Below are 20,455 nucleotides of genomic sequence, written 5' to 3'. Positions count from 1 at the left end.
TATCCTAAGCCCTTGCACATAAATAGAATTTTGTTGGATTAGATAACCAGTCCTGTGCAGCAGAGAGCATCACGTTAATGTACTATTTATTTTTTAAGTCCAGTTTTTAAAAAGCATTATTTCAAATGATCAAATTACTTGAAGCAGTATATACTTTGATTAAATATGCTTCATCAAAAATAACTAGAGTGAAATAATTTTATGTTGATTTTCTTAAAATACTGTTTTCTCCACTTGGCATAGAAGGTTTATTATTAAATGAGTGGATTCCCCAGAAATGCACACAAAAGCCTTTCTTTATTCATTAACAGGAGTAAGTGCAAACACCAGACAGAGACGCTCTTCTGAAATAGGAAACTCTGACTGCAGGCATTTTAAGCTGGGCGGGGCAGATGCTTCTGGTGGCCTGTGAGCCACTGGAAACTGTCTGCCCCACAGCGTCTTTTATGATGTTACAAAAGCTTGTGTCCTCAAAAAGGTCAGTAAGAAACACTTGCTTAAAGAAAAGAGAGAGAGAGAGACCTAAAAAAAACAAAAGAAGAAGAAAGAAACACTTGCTTAGGCGGTTTGCTGACATTTTCACGTTGAAACCAATTAAAGTTTAGTTTTTAGTAAATGTAAATCAAATGTTTCATTGAGTTTCTTTCACTGAAGTGATTCTAGACTTATTCCCATGAATGAGAAGCTTTGGGAAGGAAAGATGTTGGAGATATTCTAGTGGAGATATTCTATTTTTAAAAGGGAGAGGGAACAGCTAACCTTTAAGCGTCTGTATGCATTATCGTTTGTTGATGAAGTTACAGGTCTTAGAAGGTAACTGTGTCCACGGCCACGTGAATCTGGTGGAACGAACAGGTCTCCCTTGTGGAGTGGGCTGCTGTCGTTCCCTTTACTTGGCCAGTGTCGTGAGCAGTCGGCCGTACCCAAAGTGTGACTTGTAATGATAACGCTTAGAGAGGACACACGGAGCCACACGCAGTCGGTGTTATTAATTCTCAGGCCATCTTTTTACCTCCGTTGATTATTCCTGCTGTTAATAAATGTATGCGGTGGTTTGATTGTTTTTCATACATTGAAAATACTTGAGGCCAGTAGAAATTTTATTAACAGTCCTAACAAGGAGACCTGTGTAAGGTGGGAAATGTATTCATAAAAAGACCGTTACCTTGCCCTGGCATTTTAATTATGCCCTAAAATAATTGCTCTCGTCTTTAAGACTAGGAAAGAGTTTCTCAGTGTATTTTCCTAAGTAATGTCAGAGTATTCTAAGATTGTAATTTACAGGGAAATGAATGTCACAGCCTCTGGAGAAAGACGTTTTAATTACTTCAGTGGTGTCATATGTGGCGTTAATGATTTCCTTTGAGTCGTAGGTGGGGAAAAGTTATGTACGTACTATCAGTTACTTGAGTGATTTTTATTGGACTATTTTTCTCATTTGGAAGTTGTGGAATGCCTATGTTCCGTTTCTCAAATAGAGTCTATATCTTACTTCCTAGTTTAAAAAAGGTCGTATTTATTTAAGCTTAGATCTTTTTCCCATATTTAAATACCTTCATTATCAGAGTTCTACATGTCATATACAATAATTATGAGATTTTTAAAATTTTCTCCACAGCACTTAAAGATTAACATGGTATATTTAAATTCTAATTTTAAAAACAATTTTTTTACCAAAACATTTCTGACATCTACTATTGAAAATGGAGGAGGACCACCAAGAATGGAAACTAGAGGTGGAAAACAATGAGATAGAAATAGCACAAGACACTCTGGAGAAATCTGTAATTATCATCAAGCAGCAGGCGGCCTGTAATCACAGGCCCCGGCTCGCGCGGGTTGCGGAGCTGAGGTCCCGCTGTCCTGAAGGAAGGGGGCGCCGGGCGTTAGAGCCAATGCTGTGTGGCCGCCCCCGCCTGTCCTCGGGTCTCCTTCATCCCCTCCTGCACACCTGCTACCTGGCTCGCCCGTCAGGCCACCCAGAGCTGTGCAGGGAGATGGGGAGGAGGGGGCAGAGGCCAGCCCTGTCTCCTCCAGCCTTTTTCTGGGAACAGAGAGGGACCCTGGCCCTGCCGGCTCTACCTCACCTCTCAGGCTAGTCCAGAGAGCGAAGGAGCATCAGAAAGCTGAAGGCAGTGCTCACTCTTTCGATGCTGGAGAAGTAACCCCCGCCTCCCTGCATCCAGCGCACATGTCTGTGCATACGCGCACACGCACGCACGTACACGTATGCACACGCATGCACACACGCGCACGCTTGATGTGTAGGATAGAGGCGACATCCACCCTGCGTGCTCACTGGAAACACACAAGGACAAGCGCTGGAAAGAGTGAAAGTGCAGCAGGAGCCGCTTGCCCACCACAGCAGCAGGACGGAGGCCAGGGGCGGCCCCCACACCGAGGGGCCGTGCAGGATTGGCACGGGGGACGTGTGTGGGAAGAGCCGCGTGGCAGGTTATTGGGGAAAGAGCGGAATGAACTGACGGATGAAGGGCATGGCATTAACTGGATGTTCAAGTGGGAAAATAAAAAGACCGCTGCTTCTAAGCACACCCAGAAGGGGATTCCAAGTGAAGTAATTTCAAAAAATAGAAGAGACTCTTAGTGACTCAGGCCAAAGAAGCACTTCTTAACAAGACACAAAAAACTAAACCTTCCAGGAAATATCGATAACCTGACTACTCTGAAATTTAAAACCGTGTTTAACAAAAACACCATAAACAGCATTAAAAAATGAGAGAAGATGTTTGAAATATACATCAAGACCTTCGTCTAACTTATAAGAAACAGATACAGCCTGATAGAAAAACAGGCGAAAGATATGAAGATGCAGTTCATGGAAACCAAAGAGCCAGTAAGCGTGGAAAAAATGCTCAGCCTCACTGGGACCACAGAAATCTCAGTGAGACAAGAGTGTCCTGCGTGTCAGCCCCATCGAATTGGGAGCACCGGATGTCAGCAGGGGTGCGTGTGCGGGGCGCCTGAACCGGAAGGGCTGCCTTGCAGAGCAGTTGAGCAGCAGCCGGTAGGATACACGGCTTGTGCCACTTTTAATCGCATGCTTTAGGGAGCCTCTGTACACGTTCATGAAGATACGTTCAGGAATGTGCTGTATGATTTGTATCGGCCAAAAACTTCATTAAAAACCTTAATATCCAGAGCAGTTGAAATACGTGCACAAGAGCCACGTTCATCAGTATGGGTAAATTTCCAGAACAGTGCTGAGCAAGAAGGACGAAGCACGAAGGCTGCGTGGAACGCCCCGGCTCGCGTTCGTGCTTGAGAACGAGCTGAGAATCCCTCAGACTCAACTCTGAGGCCGGGGGGCCCTGCAAACCTAGAACTAGTTTCGGCCGCAAAATCTGCCTTGGCCAGGTTCACCCGGTGCCAGCCCTGGACGTTCTCTGCGTCTGTCCTCCGGCCCTTCCTGTCCTGCCCCTGCTCTCCTGCTTCCCCGTTGGAGAGGGGCACTGGGAGCTGGGGTGGGGGGTGGGGGCAGGGCGAGCTCCTTCCTGGCGGCAGTCCCACGGCCACAGCTCTCCTGCAGCCGCCACCTCTGGCCGCCCCTGCGAGGTGCTCCTAGCCTCGGCCACACTCCTGCAGCAGCCCCTTCACCCAGCGCTCCTGGAACCCCCGGGAACAGTCAGTAGCCCCTGATTGCTGCCAGGCCTCTGGTGGACAAGACAGTCTGTGTTGATCCCACTTGGCGTGAACAAAAATATTCCTGTGCCTGGAAGTGTCTTCGAAGTACACAGTAAACTTGTAGTTTAGCCACGTAAATATTCTGTCAGGAAGGATATTATTTGGGGAATCATAAATTGTAAATGGTCAGCTTTTCTAACAACTTCTTTATGTTCTTTCCCTTTTTTTCTTTCTTTTTTTCTTTTTAAATTATGATACAAAGAAATTCATTTCATCTCTCTGTTTCCTCTGCAACCATGTCTGACTCTCAAACCAGAAGATAATCAGATTTAACGTAGAGATTAGAGGAACTGTCTGGTCACCTCTGGTCCTGAGCCGCAGTGGCCAGAGCGGAGCAGGATGAGTCCTCAAGCAGGCTGCCGACAGGTGGGCAGGAGGCGCCCGGACTCCCTCCACGTGCTGTTTGTTATTAATTGTCCCCAGGAAGTAGGTCGTTCTGACTCCTAGAAGTTTGGCTGCCAGGTTAGTGTAAGCGTGCTTAGAAATGACTACATGTCACTTGCTGACCAGTGATATTAACCAGACGAGGGCTCAGCCTAAGAAAGGCACGTGCCGTCAAGAGTGGCAAGTATTGGCGTGAGTCTTCCTTGGCAGTCGTCCCTCAGTGTCGTGGGGTTTGGTTCCAGGACCCCCGCGGATACGAGACCCGTGACGCACACATCTCCTGTATAAAAAAAAGCGCACATCTCCTGTATAAAAGGGCGTAGTATTGGCATGTAACCCGCCCACATCCCCCGTGTCCCTGACATCATCTCTAGATCACTGACAACAGCTAATACAATCTAAGTGCCACGTGACTCTTTGCCGGTGCAAGGCAAGTCCAGGTTTTGCTTTTTTGAACTTTCAGGAATTTTTTCTGAATATTTTCAGTCTGAGGTTGGTTGAGTCCTTGAATGCGGAACCTGTGTATATGGGGGGAAGGAAGGGGGAGTGGGAGCAACTGTACTCAGTCATCAGTGGGGAGAAGCTAACAGGAGCATAAGCAGGTCTGCGTTCTATTTTCAGTTAGGAAAGAAGCCACTTTTGAAAAGACTTACATTTACTAAAAAAATGAATAATTAAGATGGTAGGTTTTGGCTTCATTTTTAATGGTGATCTGGTTTGAAATATAGAAAACATATCTTAGTATAAGAATCCTAGGAAGAGCCGAAGGCTTTTTATGTGATACATTTTACTATTTTTAATCATTTGTGGAGCACTTCATATTTGCAAAGTACTGCAAATAATTTTATTACACATTTAAATGTTTTATTAGTGGTGGGTACCTATATATATAGTGGATATAAAATAAGATAGGAGTCTTTGCTGTGTAATAACTATTTCTTATTTGTTTCAAAAATACATAAATATCCATGATCAGATAGTCTCATTAATATATTTCTGCTCCCAGACACCTTCTTTCTGGGACGGTGTCAACGGGTTCCTTATCTCCTAGAGCTAAAGTCCCCCGCACACCCACCCCAGAAAAAACCCTCTCCCCTCGTGCTTTAGCTGCCGTACTTAGTACTTGGTACACATCTGTACTGGGTAGAAAAAATGATGTGTTATTTCTACAGGCATTAGTGTGGTTCCTGCACATCAGGTAAAAGTCGGGGCCCCATCACGTGAGGCAGAGGTGGACAAGCCGCCACCCGTTCCTAGACCAGTAGGTAAAGGCTGCGTCTGCGAGGCTGCTGTCCCACCGGGTGGGTGTTCAGCCTGTCCTTGAGTCGCAAACCTCTCTGCCTCATTTTACAAACAGCATGTTCTTACTGCAGAAAAATGGAAGAGAAATTGATTGCATAAACCACTGTTGGTTAACATCTTAGTTAGTATGTACTAACATTTTTTTTGAAGTATATTTGATTTACAGTGTTGTGTTAGTTTCAGGTATAGCACAGCAATTCAGTTTTATATATATATATATACATACACACATATATATGTGTGTATATATATTCTTTTCCATTATAAGTTATTACAAGATATTGAATAGAGTTCCCTGGGCTATACAGCAGGTCCTTGTTGTTTATCTATTTTATATATAGTAGTGTGTATATGTTAATCCCAAACTCCTAATTTATCCCTCCTGCCACTTCCCCTTTGGTAACCATAAGTTTGTTTTCTGTCTGTGAATCTGTTTCTGTTTTGTATATAAGTTCATTTGTATCATTTTTTTTTTTAGATTCCACATATAAGCGATATCATGATGGCATTATGTACTAACATTTAGTTTAGTATGTGTGTGTATACATGCAGTGTGTCTCTGTGTGAATATGGATAGATACGTGTATGTGTTTGTGTTATACAAACACAATTCCGTATTACAGTTGACCCTTGAACAACACGGGTGTGAACTGCGTGGATCCACTTACACGTGGATTTTTTCCTGCAGGTCCTGGACCCAGTCGTCCTTGGATTATTTCTTTAGGATCAATCCTAGGAGGAGAACGACTGGGTCAGAGTAGGGACAGTTTTGAGACATATTAATACAGACTATTAATACGTATTTTTCAGAAACAGTATACCAGTGCACCTTTACCAGTACCATGTGCATGTACTTGCTTTCATGTCTCCTTGGCTGCCCTGACTTGTTCTTTTTAAAAAATTGTTTTTTCTCATTTCTTAGGCTAGCAATGGCATTTGCTTTTTTAAATCATTTTTCTTTCTTTTTTTGGGGGGGGGCAGTGGGAGCTGTTGAAGATCAACTCACTAGTAAATTGTGATTTGCATCTCTTCCATTACTAATGTATTATTTTTTTTTTACTGCCTTTTATAGTTCTGAGAATTTACTATTTCATGTTTCACAAATCTTGGAGCATCTATACGTGATAAGGGCCATAGTAAAGAAATACTGTTAGAGGCTAAAACCAGTGCCCTAGACAAGGCCACTGCCCCAGGACCTCACCCAGAGGAGGAGACAGGACACAGTCGCAGTTGACAGTTACCTGGAATGCGAGGCTGGCTTTTATGCGGGCAGGATGGGTGAGCTGGAACGCACCCTAGAGCAGTGTTTCCCAACCCACTTTTCAGTACTGGCGCCTGAGGAACGTTGTTAGCCGTTTCCCTAATTGCTCACCACCACCCTGAGCCCGCAGGAAGCTAAAGACTAAGGAGTCAGGTTTTAGGTTGGGTTACCCGTTGTCCCGAAGACCCAAGTCCCATCCCCTGTGTGTGTGTGCCGGTGGGCGCTTCTGGTTGTTCTTGGTGCCTTTTTAAAGGATCCCTGCTTCTTTCAGACCCCGCCCCTCCCCCTACTCCTCAATGAATGGCCTCCCCTCCCCATCCCCAGACAGAAGCCTTCCCTTCCCGCCGGGCACTCGCCTCCGGAGGTCTGCGGTCAGAATCCTTCCCCGACCACAGCTCTCTCCTTCCTTCCCAGCGGGCAGTCGGCCTGTCTCCAGCTTGGTCCGCCTTTGCTCTGTAAGGCTCCGAGTATTTGGTTAGAAACGAGCACTGAGTCTCGCTGTCCCTGGAGCTGCCCCCGGGAGCTTGGCGACTTGCAGACCCCGGAGCTGCCTCCTCGCTGCCCGCCGCGGCTTGTTCACCTCCCATCTCGTGGATCCGACCTCCACCCGCCCGCGTCTCCTCCCTGCTCCCAGGACGCCACCTTCCTTCTCTCTGGCTCTGCGTCCCCGCCTGGCCAACTGGACGGCCCCTCCTCCCTGCCCCGGCCGCTGCCCACACCCTCCACGGGCAGTTCTCCCACGTTCCGTCTCGGGCAGGCACAGGCCACACGCCAGCTGCTTATGCTTCTTTCCCTCTGACTATCTCAGAGGCCCAGATGGTCACCCAGTCTTGTCCCCCTGCCTTCTGCAGCCCACACGCTGCTACAGGCCACCTGCAGCTGTGCTTTTCAGGCTCGGCGCTGAGGGCAGTGGGGTTTGGTTTTGGGTTTTGGGTTTTTCTCGTGGTTTTTTTTTTTTGACTTTCCAGTCTTTAGCAGACTAAAACTTTTGTAAAATTCAGTATCAATTAATAATAATGAGAAAAATGAGATGTACTACGTGCAAGCCCCTTTTTGTTACTGTTTCATTCAACAGACATCTCATCCTGTAGAAGTTTCTCAGCCTCTGGGCCTTTCTCGCTGTGGGCCAGTCACAAGCCATTGAGGGGGCATGGTCCACAGTCCCTCCGAGGTGGCAGCGGCCACGTGTCCTGTCAGGACCACGGAGTATGCTGGGCCCTGCGGGCCGCTCGGTCCCTGGGCAGCAGATGAGCGCCCCCCCCCCGGAGGGTGCACAGAGCCGCCTGGAGCCTGCGGAAGGGACCAAGCAGCAGTGGGTGTGGTCCACAGGCCGACGCGGGGTCTGGAGGACTGGATACCCTCCCGAGTGCTGCGGCGACATCTGCGTGGCCCCTCAGATTCACTCTTCATCACGGCAGGGGCTGCTGTTTCCAAAATGTCGCCATGCTCTTGAAAGCCTGCGCAGGGGCCTGGCCTTCCCTGCCCCCGTCCTCACCTGTGCTGCCCACCCTCCCCTGCCCCCCTCCCTCGGGCCACAGGGCCTTCCCTCCTGCTCCTGTGCTTCCCGGCTGCTCACACCTGCCCTCCTCACTGGGTCATCCCTCACTCGCTCTCAGCTGAAGTCCCTTCCTGGGAAGACTGCCCCGTGCGCTCTGTTGCGATCTAGTGTCACCGGCAGGAGGGGTCAGCGTGTGTGACGCAGGCGGGCAGGAAGAGGCCGTCACCAAGCCCTGCACACGGGACCCACTGAGATGTACACACAGAGCTGGTCCGAACTCAGCAGAACACCCTTCCCTGTCCCTTTCCACGGTTGCAGCTCAAGGAGGATATACACCGCCGCTGTTACCATAGAAAGGGATTATTGCGCTGAATTTAGACCGGAGAAAGCATCTGAAGATAGTTTTAGTATAAATTATCTTAACCGGCCTAAAAATATTTCTGAGCTACCCACCAGAACGTGGAAGTCCTGTGTTCCTGGAAATCGTTTGTCGTACTTTGGACCGTTTCGAGGGAAGTGGCTCCAGTCCGGTCTCAGGATGGACCAGTGGCTCTCAGAGCTGGACAGCATATGGCCCTGGAGCAGGAGGCCTGACACTGCGCTGTTTCTGTGCCAGTCTCCTCATCGTGGAAAGAAAAAGCTGCAAGATGTATTTTAAGAAATCAGGTTTGCGTCATCCTGTTACAGTTGCAGCTTGCTGACAGGAATCTGATAGCTGGCGCCGGCTGTCGGGCCAGTGAGGAAAATAATGCGAGAAAGTGTTGAGAAGCCCATGCAACGCTGAGAGAGCACTGCACGCCCCTGAGAGTGGCTGGACTCCAGACTCTGGCCCCGCAGGTGCTGGCGGGCGTGCGGCCAGCAGGCTCCATTCTCTGCTGGTGGGAGCAGGAGGTGTGCACGGCCTCGAGGGTCCGTGCACAGCCAGAGGCTCCTGCCATCCAGTCCGGCAGTCCTGCTCCTTGCTGCTTGCCCGGAGGATTTCAAGCTCACGTCCGCACGAAAGCCCGCACTTGCGTGTTCATAGCACCTTTATTCATCGTGGCCAAAAACTGGACGTGGCCAAGGTGCCCTTCAGCAGGTGAATGGGTGACGGTGGTTCGTCCAGACGCTGGAATATCACTCGGCACTAAAAAGCCATGACCTGTCGGGTCAGGAGGAGCCGTGAGGAGCCCGAGGTGCCCGTGGCTGGGGAGGGCAGGCGGCTTGCGCTAGGGCACAGGACCAGTTCACCGTGGAGCCTGGACTCCTGCCGCACCAACGTCCTTCCCGCCCCGGTTGCACTAAGCGGGCTGGGCACGCACACACGCACGCAGGCACACACGTGAGAGAGGAAGAAGAGGAAGGAGGGTTCCTCCACGAGGAGCTGGTCCTTGCTGACTGCGTCATAGAAATGTGAATTCTGACTGAGGAAAGAACAGGCTGGACACGCTCCCCCCGCACCCCCGGCTTCTTGTTCAAGAAGCACTTCGCAGACACAAAATCACTCAGTGCGTGCTTGAAAACAGCAGTTTACTGTCCCCCTTCCTTGCTGGAGCCAAGGTTAACAGGTGCGAAGATGTGTGTTCACCCCCCTGCTCTGGCCCCTACCCCACTTCTGCCGTGCGGGCTGGGCCGTGCGCCCACGCGGCGCGGGTGGTGCCTGTTCTGTCGGGAGAGCCTGCGTCCAGCACCCACTTCCAGCTTCTTAAAGGGTCAGACGTTCCCTCTGGCGATGCTTCCCCACCCTTTTGCCTGGTGGCCCTCCTTTCTGTGTCGCATCAGGGCAGAGACAGGCACGGTGAGGCCGAGTCCCTGAGCCCGTGTGTCGGTGTCAGCCAGCGTTCCTGTGGTTCTAGTTATAACATGAAGCGCTGTGTGTGGATACACGGCCTAGAACGTGTTGCGTCGGCGTAGTTCATTGATTTATTTTTCATATTGAGAACACAGAATCATGTTAAACATATAAACCACTACAGTCAGTCACACACAGACCTTAGATACAAATATATCCAGCACATGGATTAAAATTAAATATTTGATTGTAATTTGATAAAAATCACAAGATAGAGGTGTCTTGCTAGAAAGGAAAGCAGTCTTACGGATTTGTGGTCGGGAGCTTTCAACAAGAATTCTGCCCTCGCGCTCTGTCAGGGGTTTAACTGTTAAGATACTCTCTGTCGCTCGTCTTGAAGCGCGTCTCCCGCTCGGCCCCCTTCCTGCCTAACACCCGTCCGGCCTTCCGTCTGAGCGGCCGAGCCCTTGGTGACGTGTCCCCGTGTCTTTCAGAGCTGCAAGAACTGGAGGGCAGCCGTGGACCTGTGCGGGCGGCTCCTTACGGCCCACGGCCAAGGCTACGGCAAGAGCGGGCTGCCGACCAGCCACACCGCCGACTCCCTGCAGGTACTGCCCTGATGCTTCTCGGCTTCCGCAGCGTCTGGGGGCTGGAAGGGCCTTAAATTCTTCAAGAGGGAGGAGCGCGGAGAGTAGAGTTCTGAACGACAGGAAGCTTCTCTCACGAGGAGCAGCTGCAGAAGCCCTTCAATTCCCACCTCTCCACGGGGCATTTGCTAACTTTTATTCGAAATTCTATGGGAACCCCCCCCCCCAAATCAAACCAGCCTCCAGATGCTCCAAGTCCGTGCAGAGCTGGTGGGAGGAGGAACCCTGGAGACCTCCGGGCGCAGCGGTCTGGGCCGTGCTCCTGTTTCTCCGTCTGCCAGCCGGGAGCTGGCGGGGGGCGGTCAGGAGCGAACGGCCCACGTTACTCGCGCCGCGTCCCCCGGCCTCTGGCCCAAGCGGAGGAGGTTTTCCTTGCTCATGTCTGAAGCCCGTCCCCACGGCCAGGGTGGCCCTCCCCGGACACGGCTCCGCTTCCCGCGTGAGCCGACCCCGCTCCCTCTTCATGGTCGTCCCACAGACTGCCGCCACCTTCCTGCTCTGCAGCTGCGAGCCCCACCCGCCGCCCCCAGGTTACAGGCGGCGCCCCCGACGGCCGTGCACTGCGGGCCGGAGCAGGGTGGCCTTCGCTCGGCGCGGTGCCCGGCTTTTCAGTCCGGCTCTTGCCACGTGGTCACTGCTTTTACACCTCGTTTCTATCCGTGGTGGAACGAGGTTGACTTGGGTCACTCCCGAGGCCCCAACCCTGCCCTCACGTGGCCTCCGCTGGTTTCCTGAAGGTGCGTGGGTTCAGGCCACCGAAACCGACTGTGCCCCCCATGCCCCTCTACCCCCGAGATGCCACGCCCTTCGCCGCTCCCCCCACCCCCCACCCCCGACAGCTCCGCTGCCCGCTCCCCCTGCCCTCGCCGGCCTACCCCCTCCGTCTGTACTCGCTCCTCCTTCACCCCAACCCCTGGATTCTGCTCTCCTTTGGGGAGGGGGTGTCTCTTTTTAAATCCATTTTTATAAACCTGTAATTATGCAAACGTGCTAAGAAAGAAAGTTAGTTTAGCCCTTGTTTTAATGTATTTGAAATCGAGCTCTAATATCAAATTAAAAGGGAATAGGAATCTCTGAACCTGCGATACACAGATAACCTATTATTTCAATTATATTTTGTGTTTTTAGCTTTGGTTTGTGAGGCTGGCACTGCTGGTGAAGCTGGGCCTTTTCCAGAATGCTGAGATGGAGTTTGAGCCCTTCGGAAACCTGGATCAGCCAGATCTCTATTACGAGTACTACCCTCACGTGTACCCTGGGCGTAGGGGTAAGGCTGGGGGTTAACGTCAGTGCTTTTGCATGTGCTTTGCTTTGCCTGCACTTACGTATCCAGTCCTGGTCATCAGACAAGAGGCCCGCAGTGAGCCTTGACCTACAGGGTGACCTCGCTCTGGCTCCTGAACACACTAACCTGGACAGACTCACTGACGCATCCATCTGCCCATTCCACAGCCATTTCTCGGGGACCTGCTGTGCCATGGCACTAAGATCTGGTATGAGGATTAGGTGGGACATTCAGACTGTGCTCCGGAGTAAAAAACAATCTTGTAACAAGCAAACGTACACAGAGAAATGAAACAGAGACACAGTCATGCAGCAATACTTATTCTGTGCCATTTTCTCCTAATCTCCATTCTGATTTATTTAATTTATTTAAAAGTCTGGTTGCAGCCCACCAGTGGGTCAGGACCATCATTTGTAAACACTGGGCTGCAGCGTGGGGTAGTTGTCGGAAGGTGGCCAGAAATAAGACTTGAGGAAGGGAGAGGGCCGGTTACAAAGAGCCTTCTGGAGCAGCCTTGAAGTAGAATGAACATCTCTTGGTGGAGAACCTTGTAAATATGTTTGAAACCCATCAAATGTTTGTATTAAATGTAAAACAATTTGGAAGGACCTCTGAGAGGCAGCATAAGCATGGGTACTGAAAGCCCAGGCTCTGGAGCCAGACTCCCTGTTAAATCCTGGCCCCTCCTCTTACTCGTGTGTGACCTTGGGCCAGTGATTCTGTATCTCTGCCCCGGTGTCCTTATCGGTACAACACGGGTGGTAACCGTGCTTCTTCCTGGAGAGTCATGAAGAGTAAATGAGGTCATATGTGTAAGTTGCTTAGAAGTGGCCGCACGTAGTAATCACTGCACTGGCTGTTTTTCTTATCTGTTCTTAATTCACGAGTGACACACCGTAGATCGCTGCCATCTTTTGTAAGATTGGCTGGTTAGCGTCTGTTGGATGCAGCAGTGGAGCGACAAAGAAAGGTCCTGGTTGCCAGGAAATGCAGAGCCTGATTGAGGCAGAAAATATAAAAACAGGACAAGAGACTACAAAGGCCCAATTAATAATAAAGATGGTAATTTTTGGAGAAGTTTCAAAAAATCAACATCTTCTTTAACTTGGTAGGTAAATGATGAACTAAGAAGACTAGAAGTGAAAACACGTTTCTCAACTTCTTTTTGTGTTGTTTTTCCTTAAAACTCAGATCCTGTTTCTTTGGGAGACACAGGGAAGGTTGGGGGGTTAGGCTTTCTTAGTCCTCAGTGCTTTATCCTTCATCATCTTCACTTTTCACGTAATGGGAGTTGGTCTGTATTGCCCTGAGTTTTCCCAGGCTTGAAGGAGGATTTTCTTTTTTTTTTTTTTTTTTAATTATTTTTTAATTTATTTATTTTTGGCTGCATTGGGTCTTCATTGCTGTGCACAGGCTTTCTCTAGTTGCGGCGAGCAGGGTCTACTCTTAGTTGCGGTGCGTGGGCTTCTCATTGTGGTGGCTTCTCTTGTTGTGGAGCACGGGCTCTAGGCACACAGGCTCAGTAGCTGTGGCTCGTGGGCTCTAGAGCGCAGGCTCAGTAGTTGTGGTGCACGGGCTTAGTTGCTCTGCAGTATGTGGGATCTTCCCGGACCAGGGCTCGAACCCGTGTCCCCTGCATTGGCAGGCGGATTCTCAACCACTGCGCCACCAGGGAAGCCCTTGAAGGAGGATTTTCAACGTGAGTTACTGTTAGACTTTTAGCCTCACTAGTGTAAAAATTCTTTTTCTTCTTTTTGACTAAAGGAACTCACCCCTTGTAGAAAAGTGGGGAAAAAAGTAGGTTTTAAAACCTACAACAGGGCAGAAATCAGACCGGTTGTCTTGATGAGGTTGGCTCGACTGAGTGGAAGTGAACCAGCCGTGCTATACCGCTCAGAGTCAGGAAGGGGGCGGCAGGGCCCCCGTCCCAAATTTGTGAAACTTCTTACCACCCAGTGGCCTGTTGGGTCCAGCTAGTCTCCGGAGGACCAGGCGAGAAGGGCCCAAAACCAGTAGCCCTGGTGAGCAAGCGTTCAGGGGTGTGGCCCCAGCTGCAGTGGTGGCTCCACAGGTTTAGATGTGGGTGGGAGGCCCCCGGGCCTTGCTCACCCGCCCGCGCTTCCTGCTCTGGGGCCCCGTGGTGTCTGCACAGGGCAGGCAGACCTGTCTGCCTCCTGTCTTGGAAGGTCACCCTCCCACACTTGTGCCAGGAAGCCCCCAGCGCTGGGGAGCGGGGCTGTATCCGTCCTCTCGCTCCGTAAGGCTCGTCCGTGCGCCCGGCGTTGTAGGGGAGTTCACGTCCCCCCGTGCTCGTCTGGAGAGGCCCAGCATCCCCTGGTTGTCCGGGGGCCGCTCCCCCAGCGTGGCAGGTCCTGCGCTCCTTTCTCGCCTGCACTTCCTAGCCGTTGTGGTCCGTCCCTTCCGCAGAAGGCGATTTGCAGGCTTCCACCTTAAATGAGGGTGTGTCTTTGTTGCCACTTCTTAATGGTGGAAGGGTGTTCGATGGAAAGGGTAAAGGCGTGTTGCATGGGGAAGTGTGGGGGTATTTCTGTTCAGTAAATTCTCCCTGGCAGCTTTGATAATCAAGAGACGGCTGTTCCCATGCTTCTGGTAAGGAGCAGCTATGTTTCCCTTCAGCATAGGAAAAACATGTTTCTTCCCTCTGTGCCTGACTGTGGCCTGACGGCTCCCACAGTCTCCCCCTGACCCCCGGGCCTGGTCACGCTCGCGGCAGAGCGCGGGACCCTCCGCCGGGTCCGGGGATCGGCAGCTGGTGCCGACAGGTGTTTTGTCTGCTGCTGACAAAAACTCAGAACTCTGAGCGCGCAGGCCATCGGCCAGTGGCTCTAAACTACAGGTACTCTGTCCTGTGGCCACCGCGGCCCTGCTCTGTCTCCTCGCGGACGGGGGTTCATGGAGGTGACGCCGAGCTTCCTGCGAAACGAGGAATCGGGTCCTTGGGTCCAGCTGTAGAACTCTGTCATCCTTCCCCTCAACTCTTGGAACATCTCGTCCTAAGGATGTGCACACTGAACGCAGGCTTCTGATTCTGCCTGGAATTAAATTGCACTGGGGTAGGGATAAAGAGGAGCTGGTGGCCCTGCATCATTAAGCGGCTAATTTAAATTATGAAGTAGACGTAAATCATACGTACATTTGAGCTAAAGTGTGTTAACATTCATCCATAATGATATGCTGAATGTTTACTCATTTTTCTTCTTATTTTGTGGTGTAACAAGCCTAAATGGGAGATTTTGATTCATTCATTTCATTTTAGCTTCCAGTATATAAGCAAAGCAGGTCATTAAAATGTGCTTTTTAAAAGGAAGCTATAATGATACAAACAAATAAATAACGTTTATGAATGAGCTTTAATATATTTTATTTAAATATTGAGCATAATTTTTACCCATTCAGAATATTCATAACAAGTAATGAATCATGAGTAAAAATCATGAAATTTTCTTTTTTAATTTTCATCTAAGAAAGGAAGAGTATTATGGTCTTATATATCCTCTGACATTTCTAGCAGTTTGCATGGAGTTACTTTCAGGGAGTGTGTGTTTCCACACACTCAGGCCACCTTTTAATGAGTTGTTTGGAATTCTCACCCTTGTTCGCAAGAAAGAATGACAGCAGTGGTTGTTGAACAGGCCACCGGAGGCTGGAGGAGCCCCCTTCCCTGAACTCTGTCCTTGCTCGTCCCTCACCTGTGTCCTCCCTCTTCGCGCTCTCCGTCAATTGCTGCCCCCCCCTTTGCTGTATGTGCATCCCCGTAATTCCAGGCCCGAGAGGTGGGGTCAGAAGCTGCTGTATGTGCCTCCCTGTAATTCCAGGCCCGAGAGGTGGGGTCAGAAGCTGCTGTATGTGCCTCCCTGTAATTCCAGGCCCGAGAGGTGGGGTCAGAAGCTGCTCGCATCAAGCACCTCAGGCTGCCCACAGCGTGGTGAGCAGAGCTCATTCTCAGGTGTGGGGTTTAGAAGCCCTGGCGGGGGGCTGTGAGCAGACAGCTCGCGTCTCCTCCTTGACGTGTGATCCCCACACCCCAGCAGGACACACCCAGATGTGATACGCTAGGGTGACACTCGGCCACCGAGCTTCTCCACCTGTAGCTGTCACACAGCTCGGGAAACCCAGAGCTTCAGCGCCGGTCGTGCCAGTAGAAGAAGTCAGAACAGTGGCCTGAGCCCGGAGCCGCAGCGGCACCGTGAGAAGCTGTCCGCTCTGCCGGGCAAGGCTGGCTTTCCTGTCGGCGTCCCGCTGCCTGAGGGCTGGCAGGCCCCTGTCTGGAGCTCTGATCGTGCTTCCAGCAGGGTCGTCATACGCACAGTTTCCAGAACCAGATGCCACTGGGCTGCTTGAAGGGTTCCCGCAGGTGGAGACGCTTGATTTTTCTGTCACTCGCGTCCTGTGTACTCTCACCCATCCAGTTCTGTCCCTTTTGAGAAGTCCTATGCTGGGATGCCTCCTGGTTGAATCCACTCTTTACTCAATAAAAATTAAATTTTTTTTTTTAATTTATTTATTTATTTATTTTTAGCTGTGTTGGGTCTTCGTGTCTCTGCAAGGGCTTTCTCTAGTTGCGGCAAGTGGGGACCACTCTTCATCACGGTGCGCAGGCCTCTCACTATCACGGCCTCTCTTGTTGCGGAGCACAAGCTCCAGACGCGCAGGCTCAGTTATTGTGGCTCACGGGCCTAGTTGCTCCGCGGCATGTGGGATCTTCCCAGACCAGGGCTCAAACCCGTGTCCCCTGCATTGGCAGGCAGACTCTCAACCACTGCGCCACCAGGGAAGCCCCAAAAATTAAATTTTTTTAAACGTCAAAAAAGAGTTTTATTAAGCACTCAGATAGTTAACAAATATTAATATTTTTTTCATATTTACTTCAGACATTTTTTGTAATAAACTCAAGTATTATTGATTCAGCCTTTAAAGCTCCCCATTTCCATCCCCTCATAAAGCAGCTTAGCGTGAATTTGTGTTTCCATATCATGTTTTGACATTTCCACTGCATACACACATATACACACACACACACAATACAGAGAGAACTGCAGGCTTTTGAAATGTACATGAGGAGCGTATCTTTCTTCATTTTGCCTCTTTTTCCCACATAACATTATTTGTATCCATAAGGTGAGCAAGTAGGATCTTTCCGATTCCAGACCCTAATGAACGATGCATTGTGGTGCGTGTTTCTCTTTGGCCACATGTTCCTGCATTTCTCTAAGGTATAAATTAAAAGTGTCAGTGCCAGGCTGTGTGGTGGTTGTATTTCCAGTGTTAAAAGAAGTGGTCAAATTACTTTCCAAAGTAGTTATACTAATTTAGATTCCCAAAACCAGTGTATTCAAGTTTTTGTTTCCCCACTTGTCAATAAGTCTTGTCAATAAGACTTCTATCTGGTGGGTCTGAAATTCTATCTCTTGTCACATCTTCTAGGGTTAAATGGCTTTTGTGTGTTACTGGCTGTTGCAGTTTCCTCTGAGGGGACCCATTCCTTCATAATCTTTGCCCACGTTTCCATTGGGTTATTTTGTGTTATTGATTTGTTGTAGTTCTTTACATATTTTAGGTATTTAATCCTTTATTTGTTATAAATCTTGCAAATATCTTCTCCCATTCTGGGAAATATTGTTTCTAACCCTAAAAAATACCAACATAACCTTTTTGTCAGCTTAGTAAGGGTCCCCCACGCTCCCTGCCCACATCGTCTTTGGCCCTGAAGACAGACACCCCTGTACCACCCTACACAGCCCGCAGAGCATCCACCCCTCCCTGGAAACCTGCTCCCACCTCAGCGCCCGGGGAGAAAGCAAGAGGGTCACAGATGCCAGCCTTTTCCCAAATTAAGTGTTTTGGGTTTTGTTTGTCTTTAATGTTGACAAGTTCAGAATTACTGTTCCTGTTAAGACTTTAAAGTACCTTTTCAAAACCCTTCATGTTGTTTCTCTTTTGAGAGCCATTCTTCATATGTTTATAATAGCCTTCTCCTTTTAATTTGCTTTTAATCAAATTATTTTTGATATTGTAATTGTTACACTAAAACAGATTGCTTCTTCTCCTGTTGGCTTTGTATTCTTGAGAAGTGTTGAGAGGAATTATATCCATGGATAATATTACGAGATCATTCACTGTGTTTTTTTATGAATGTCTTGCTTTGGTCTGGTGCCTTTGTTACAGTTGATAACCAGTGTTGATACATTATTATTAACATTACATTTGGGTTCACTCTTTAAGTTATGCATATTCATTGAAATTTTATCTTCAAAACAGATGAAATGTCCATTCCTGATGTCGTTAACATACCCATTCCTGATGGAGTTCTTTTCAGCCTCTTGTAGGACACTACAGTTTCCCATCCCAGCACCATCTTTTCCATCTGTTGTTGGAATTCTGTCTCCTGTTCGAAAGAAAGCGTAATGTTGGAAGTGAGCTTTGGGCTGTCAAAGTGCACCTCTGCGTAGGACGGTTCACTCCAGCTTTCCGTGCACCCGGAGGAAAACTGTGAAGCCACAGATCTCCCTGTTAGAAATGAAAAACATTTTGATTGTTGTTTAAAAAACGCACAGATAGCAGTGCCTCTTCTGATACTAAATTCAAATCTATGTGTTTAGTTTATTAGAGCTATAATGATTTCATATGAAGTCTTATTTCAGAACTTAATCCTTATGAATTACCGAGTCAAACTAAAGCTGATGAGACAGACACACTCTGATTGACCCTCTGGCTCCCATCAGCTCCCTCCCCGCCTGGGTCAGCAAAGCTGAACTGTCGCTGGGTCTTCAGTCCTTTTCTGCCCTCCCTCCAGAGTCATGCAACTCACGTTTCTAGTTCTCAGACTAAATTCAGAAACTTTTTATCAACACATAACCATACATGGTGGTTCAGGATTGTTCAGCACATTTCAAATGTCTTACTTGTTTTCCATGAGAAAATTAACTCACCTCTCAGAGTTAACATCTGCTGCTTAGGTTAGATTTCCAGTTTACTTTCCTCGGTGCCAGAACTCTTCAGAGTTTATCACTTCAAGCATATTTTCCTCGATCTGAGAAGGCTGGTTAGTAAATCCTACAGCTTTTCACGTTGCTCACTCCGCTAGTGAACTCTGGCATTTCCAGTCTTTCCCAGAACAGATGGTTAAAGGGAGACGAAAATGTTCAGTTCAGGGCGCCACCTCTATCGTCAGGACACCCGAGTGAAGCCTCCTGTAACCCGTCTCAGGCGAGAAACATGGGAGACACGTGCGTTCCCAGTGCCACCTGCATCAGACTCAGCATTTCAGACTCGTGCAGAGTCAGTATGGACCGTCCTGAATTCTCCTTCCTGCCTCAGGGCTCTGGGGCAGCCCCGAATTACCCCTTTAATAATAAGTCGTCTAGGACTCGCTCAGGCTGGTTTTTTGTTTTCAGATGCAGCCTTGGAGTTGGAAGTGTCTCGTTGAGGGTTGTTTTGTGGCGGGTGAGGGACTCTGTGCTCTCCGACAGGCACGGGCGTCCCCCGACCTGCGTCCTCATGGCAGAGCAGAGGAAGCAGGGGCTCCGCTCCTCGCGTGCCGCCGGGCCGCCGGGGTCGGGGAAGGACGGGGGTGGGCGCCGGATCTAGGGAAGCAAGTGCAGAGCAGCAGTCAGGCACCGGATCCTGCTTGCCCTGATGGCACGAGGACCTGCCAGGCCCCAAGGGGGAGAGCTGAGCCTGCCGACCGTGGGCAGAGGGTCCGCGGAGTCTGCGCTTTGCTGGGCGTCCACCAGGCACCATGCGCCATCGCGTCAGCACGCTCGGGCCTCCCAGCAGCCTGGCCGTGTCCCAGTCCCCTGTCCTGCTGGGCAGGCGGCCAGGAAAGTTGAGAGAGGACGCCACCCACCCAGCACACAGGCGAGTGGGTGGCGGGAGGTCCAGACCGTCTCCACGCCAGGGAAGTCCTGTGCCTGTGTGCCCCCCGGGAGTCAAGCTGACATTCCTCCTCTTGCTTCTTCTTTCAAGTTCGCTGCCCAGCACGGGGCCTGCGTGATTTCTGGTGCATCCCGCTCTGACTTTCTGGGGCTGCCGAGTGGGTCTGCCGTACTGCATGGGACTCGATAACATGAATTGTGTAGGAGTGTTTTCATTTAATGTTTTCTAAATGATTAATGAGAGCACTTCTACCGTATTTATACCAACCTAGATTTTGGCAGGTCGTGACTGTGTGTGGGAACTTTCCAGAAAAACAGATCCACTGGGAAACACGTTTCCTTCCAGATTCTGACTTGCCCTCTTTGTCGAGGCGTGCTCTCCACGCAGGGGAGACAGGCTTCTGGCTGGTGTGGAGCTGTGTGTATTTCATGTCGCTGGATTCTTCTGGCATGAAGGGCTTCACTGATTCCCAGTGACTCTTCACACACAGCAAGGCTGGGTTTGCTAGACTGAGAGAATCAGTTTAAAGGTACTTTTATTTGCATTTCTTTAAAACAAACAAAAACAGGAAAGGCCTGAGTTACGTCGAAGCAGTTTCTGCTGTTTTATTGGCGAGAGTGTGGGGTTTGCTTGGAGACAGTGGTCACATCCCCTTCGTGTGTACATCCAGCGCCTGTGCTTGCCTTTGGCACCTGAAAGCCGCTGAGTA

General features: G+C 49.6%; 1 protein-coding gene across 4 annotated transcripts in view; it reads left to right on the top strand.

Annotated features, from left to right (window-relative positions):
• The window catches only part of TRAPPC12 (trafficking protein particle complex subunit 12), a 73,604-nt gene that overhangs the window by 16,595 nt on the left and 36,554 nt on the right, over positions 1-20,455 (top strand). For all 4 annotated transcript variants that reach the window (XR_014254126.1, XM_082427039.1, XM_082427037.1 and 1 more), the window contains exons 4-5: positions 10,413-10,526; positions 11,694-11,832. Coding sequence is in view for 3 of the 4 variants with exons in the window: in XM_082427039.1 (XP_082283165.1) it covers positions 10,413-10,526; positions 11,694-11,832 (253 nt within the window). In the remaining variant the exon portion in view is untranslated. The remainder of the gene's footprint in view (positions 1-10,412; positions 10,527-11,693; positions 11,833-20,455) is intronic.

The sequence above is a fragment of the Balaenoptera physalus genome (assembly GCF_965194825.1).
Source record: "Balaenoptera physalus genome assembly, chromosome: 15".
Classification (NCBI taxonomy): domain Eukaryota; kingdom Metazoa; phylum Chordata; class Mammalia; order Artiodactyla; family Balaenopteridae; genus Balaenoptera; species Balaenoptera physalus.
The sequence above is the reverse complement of the archived record's forward strand: the minus strand, read 5'-3'. Positions and strand labels throughout refer to the sequence as shown.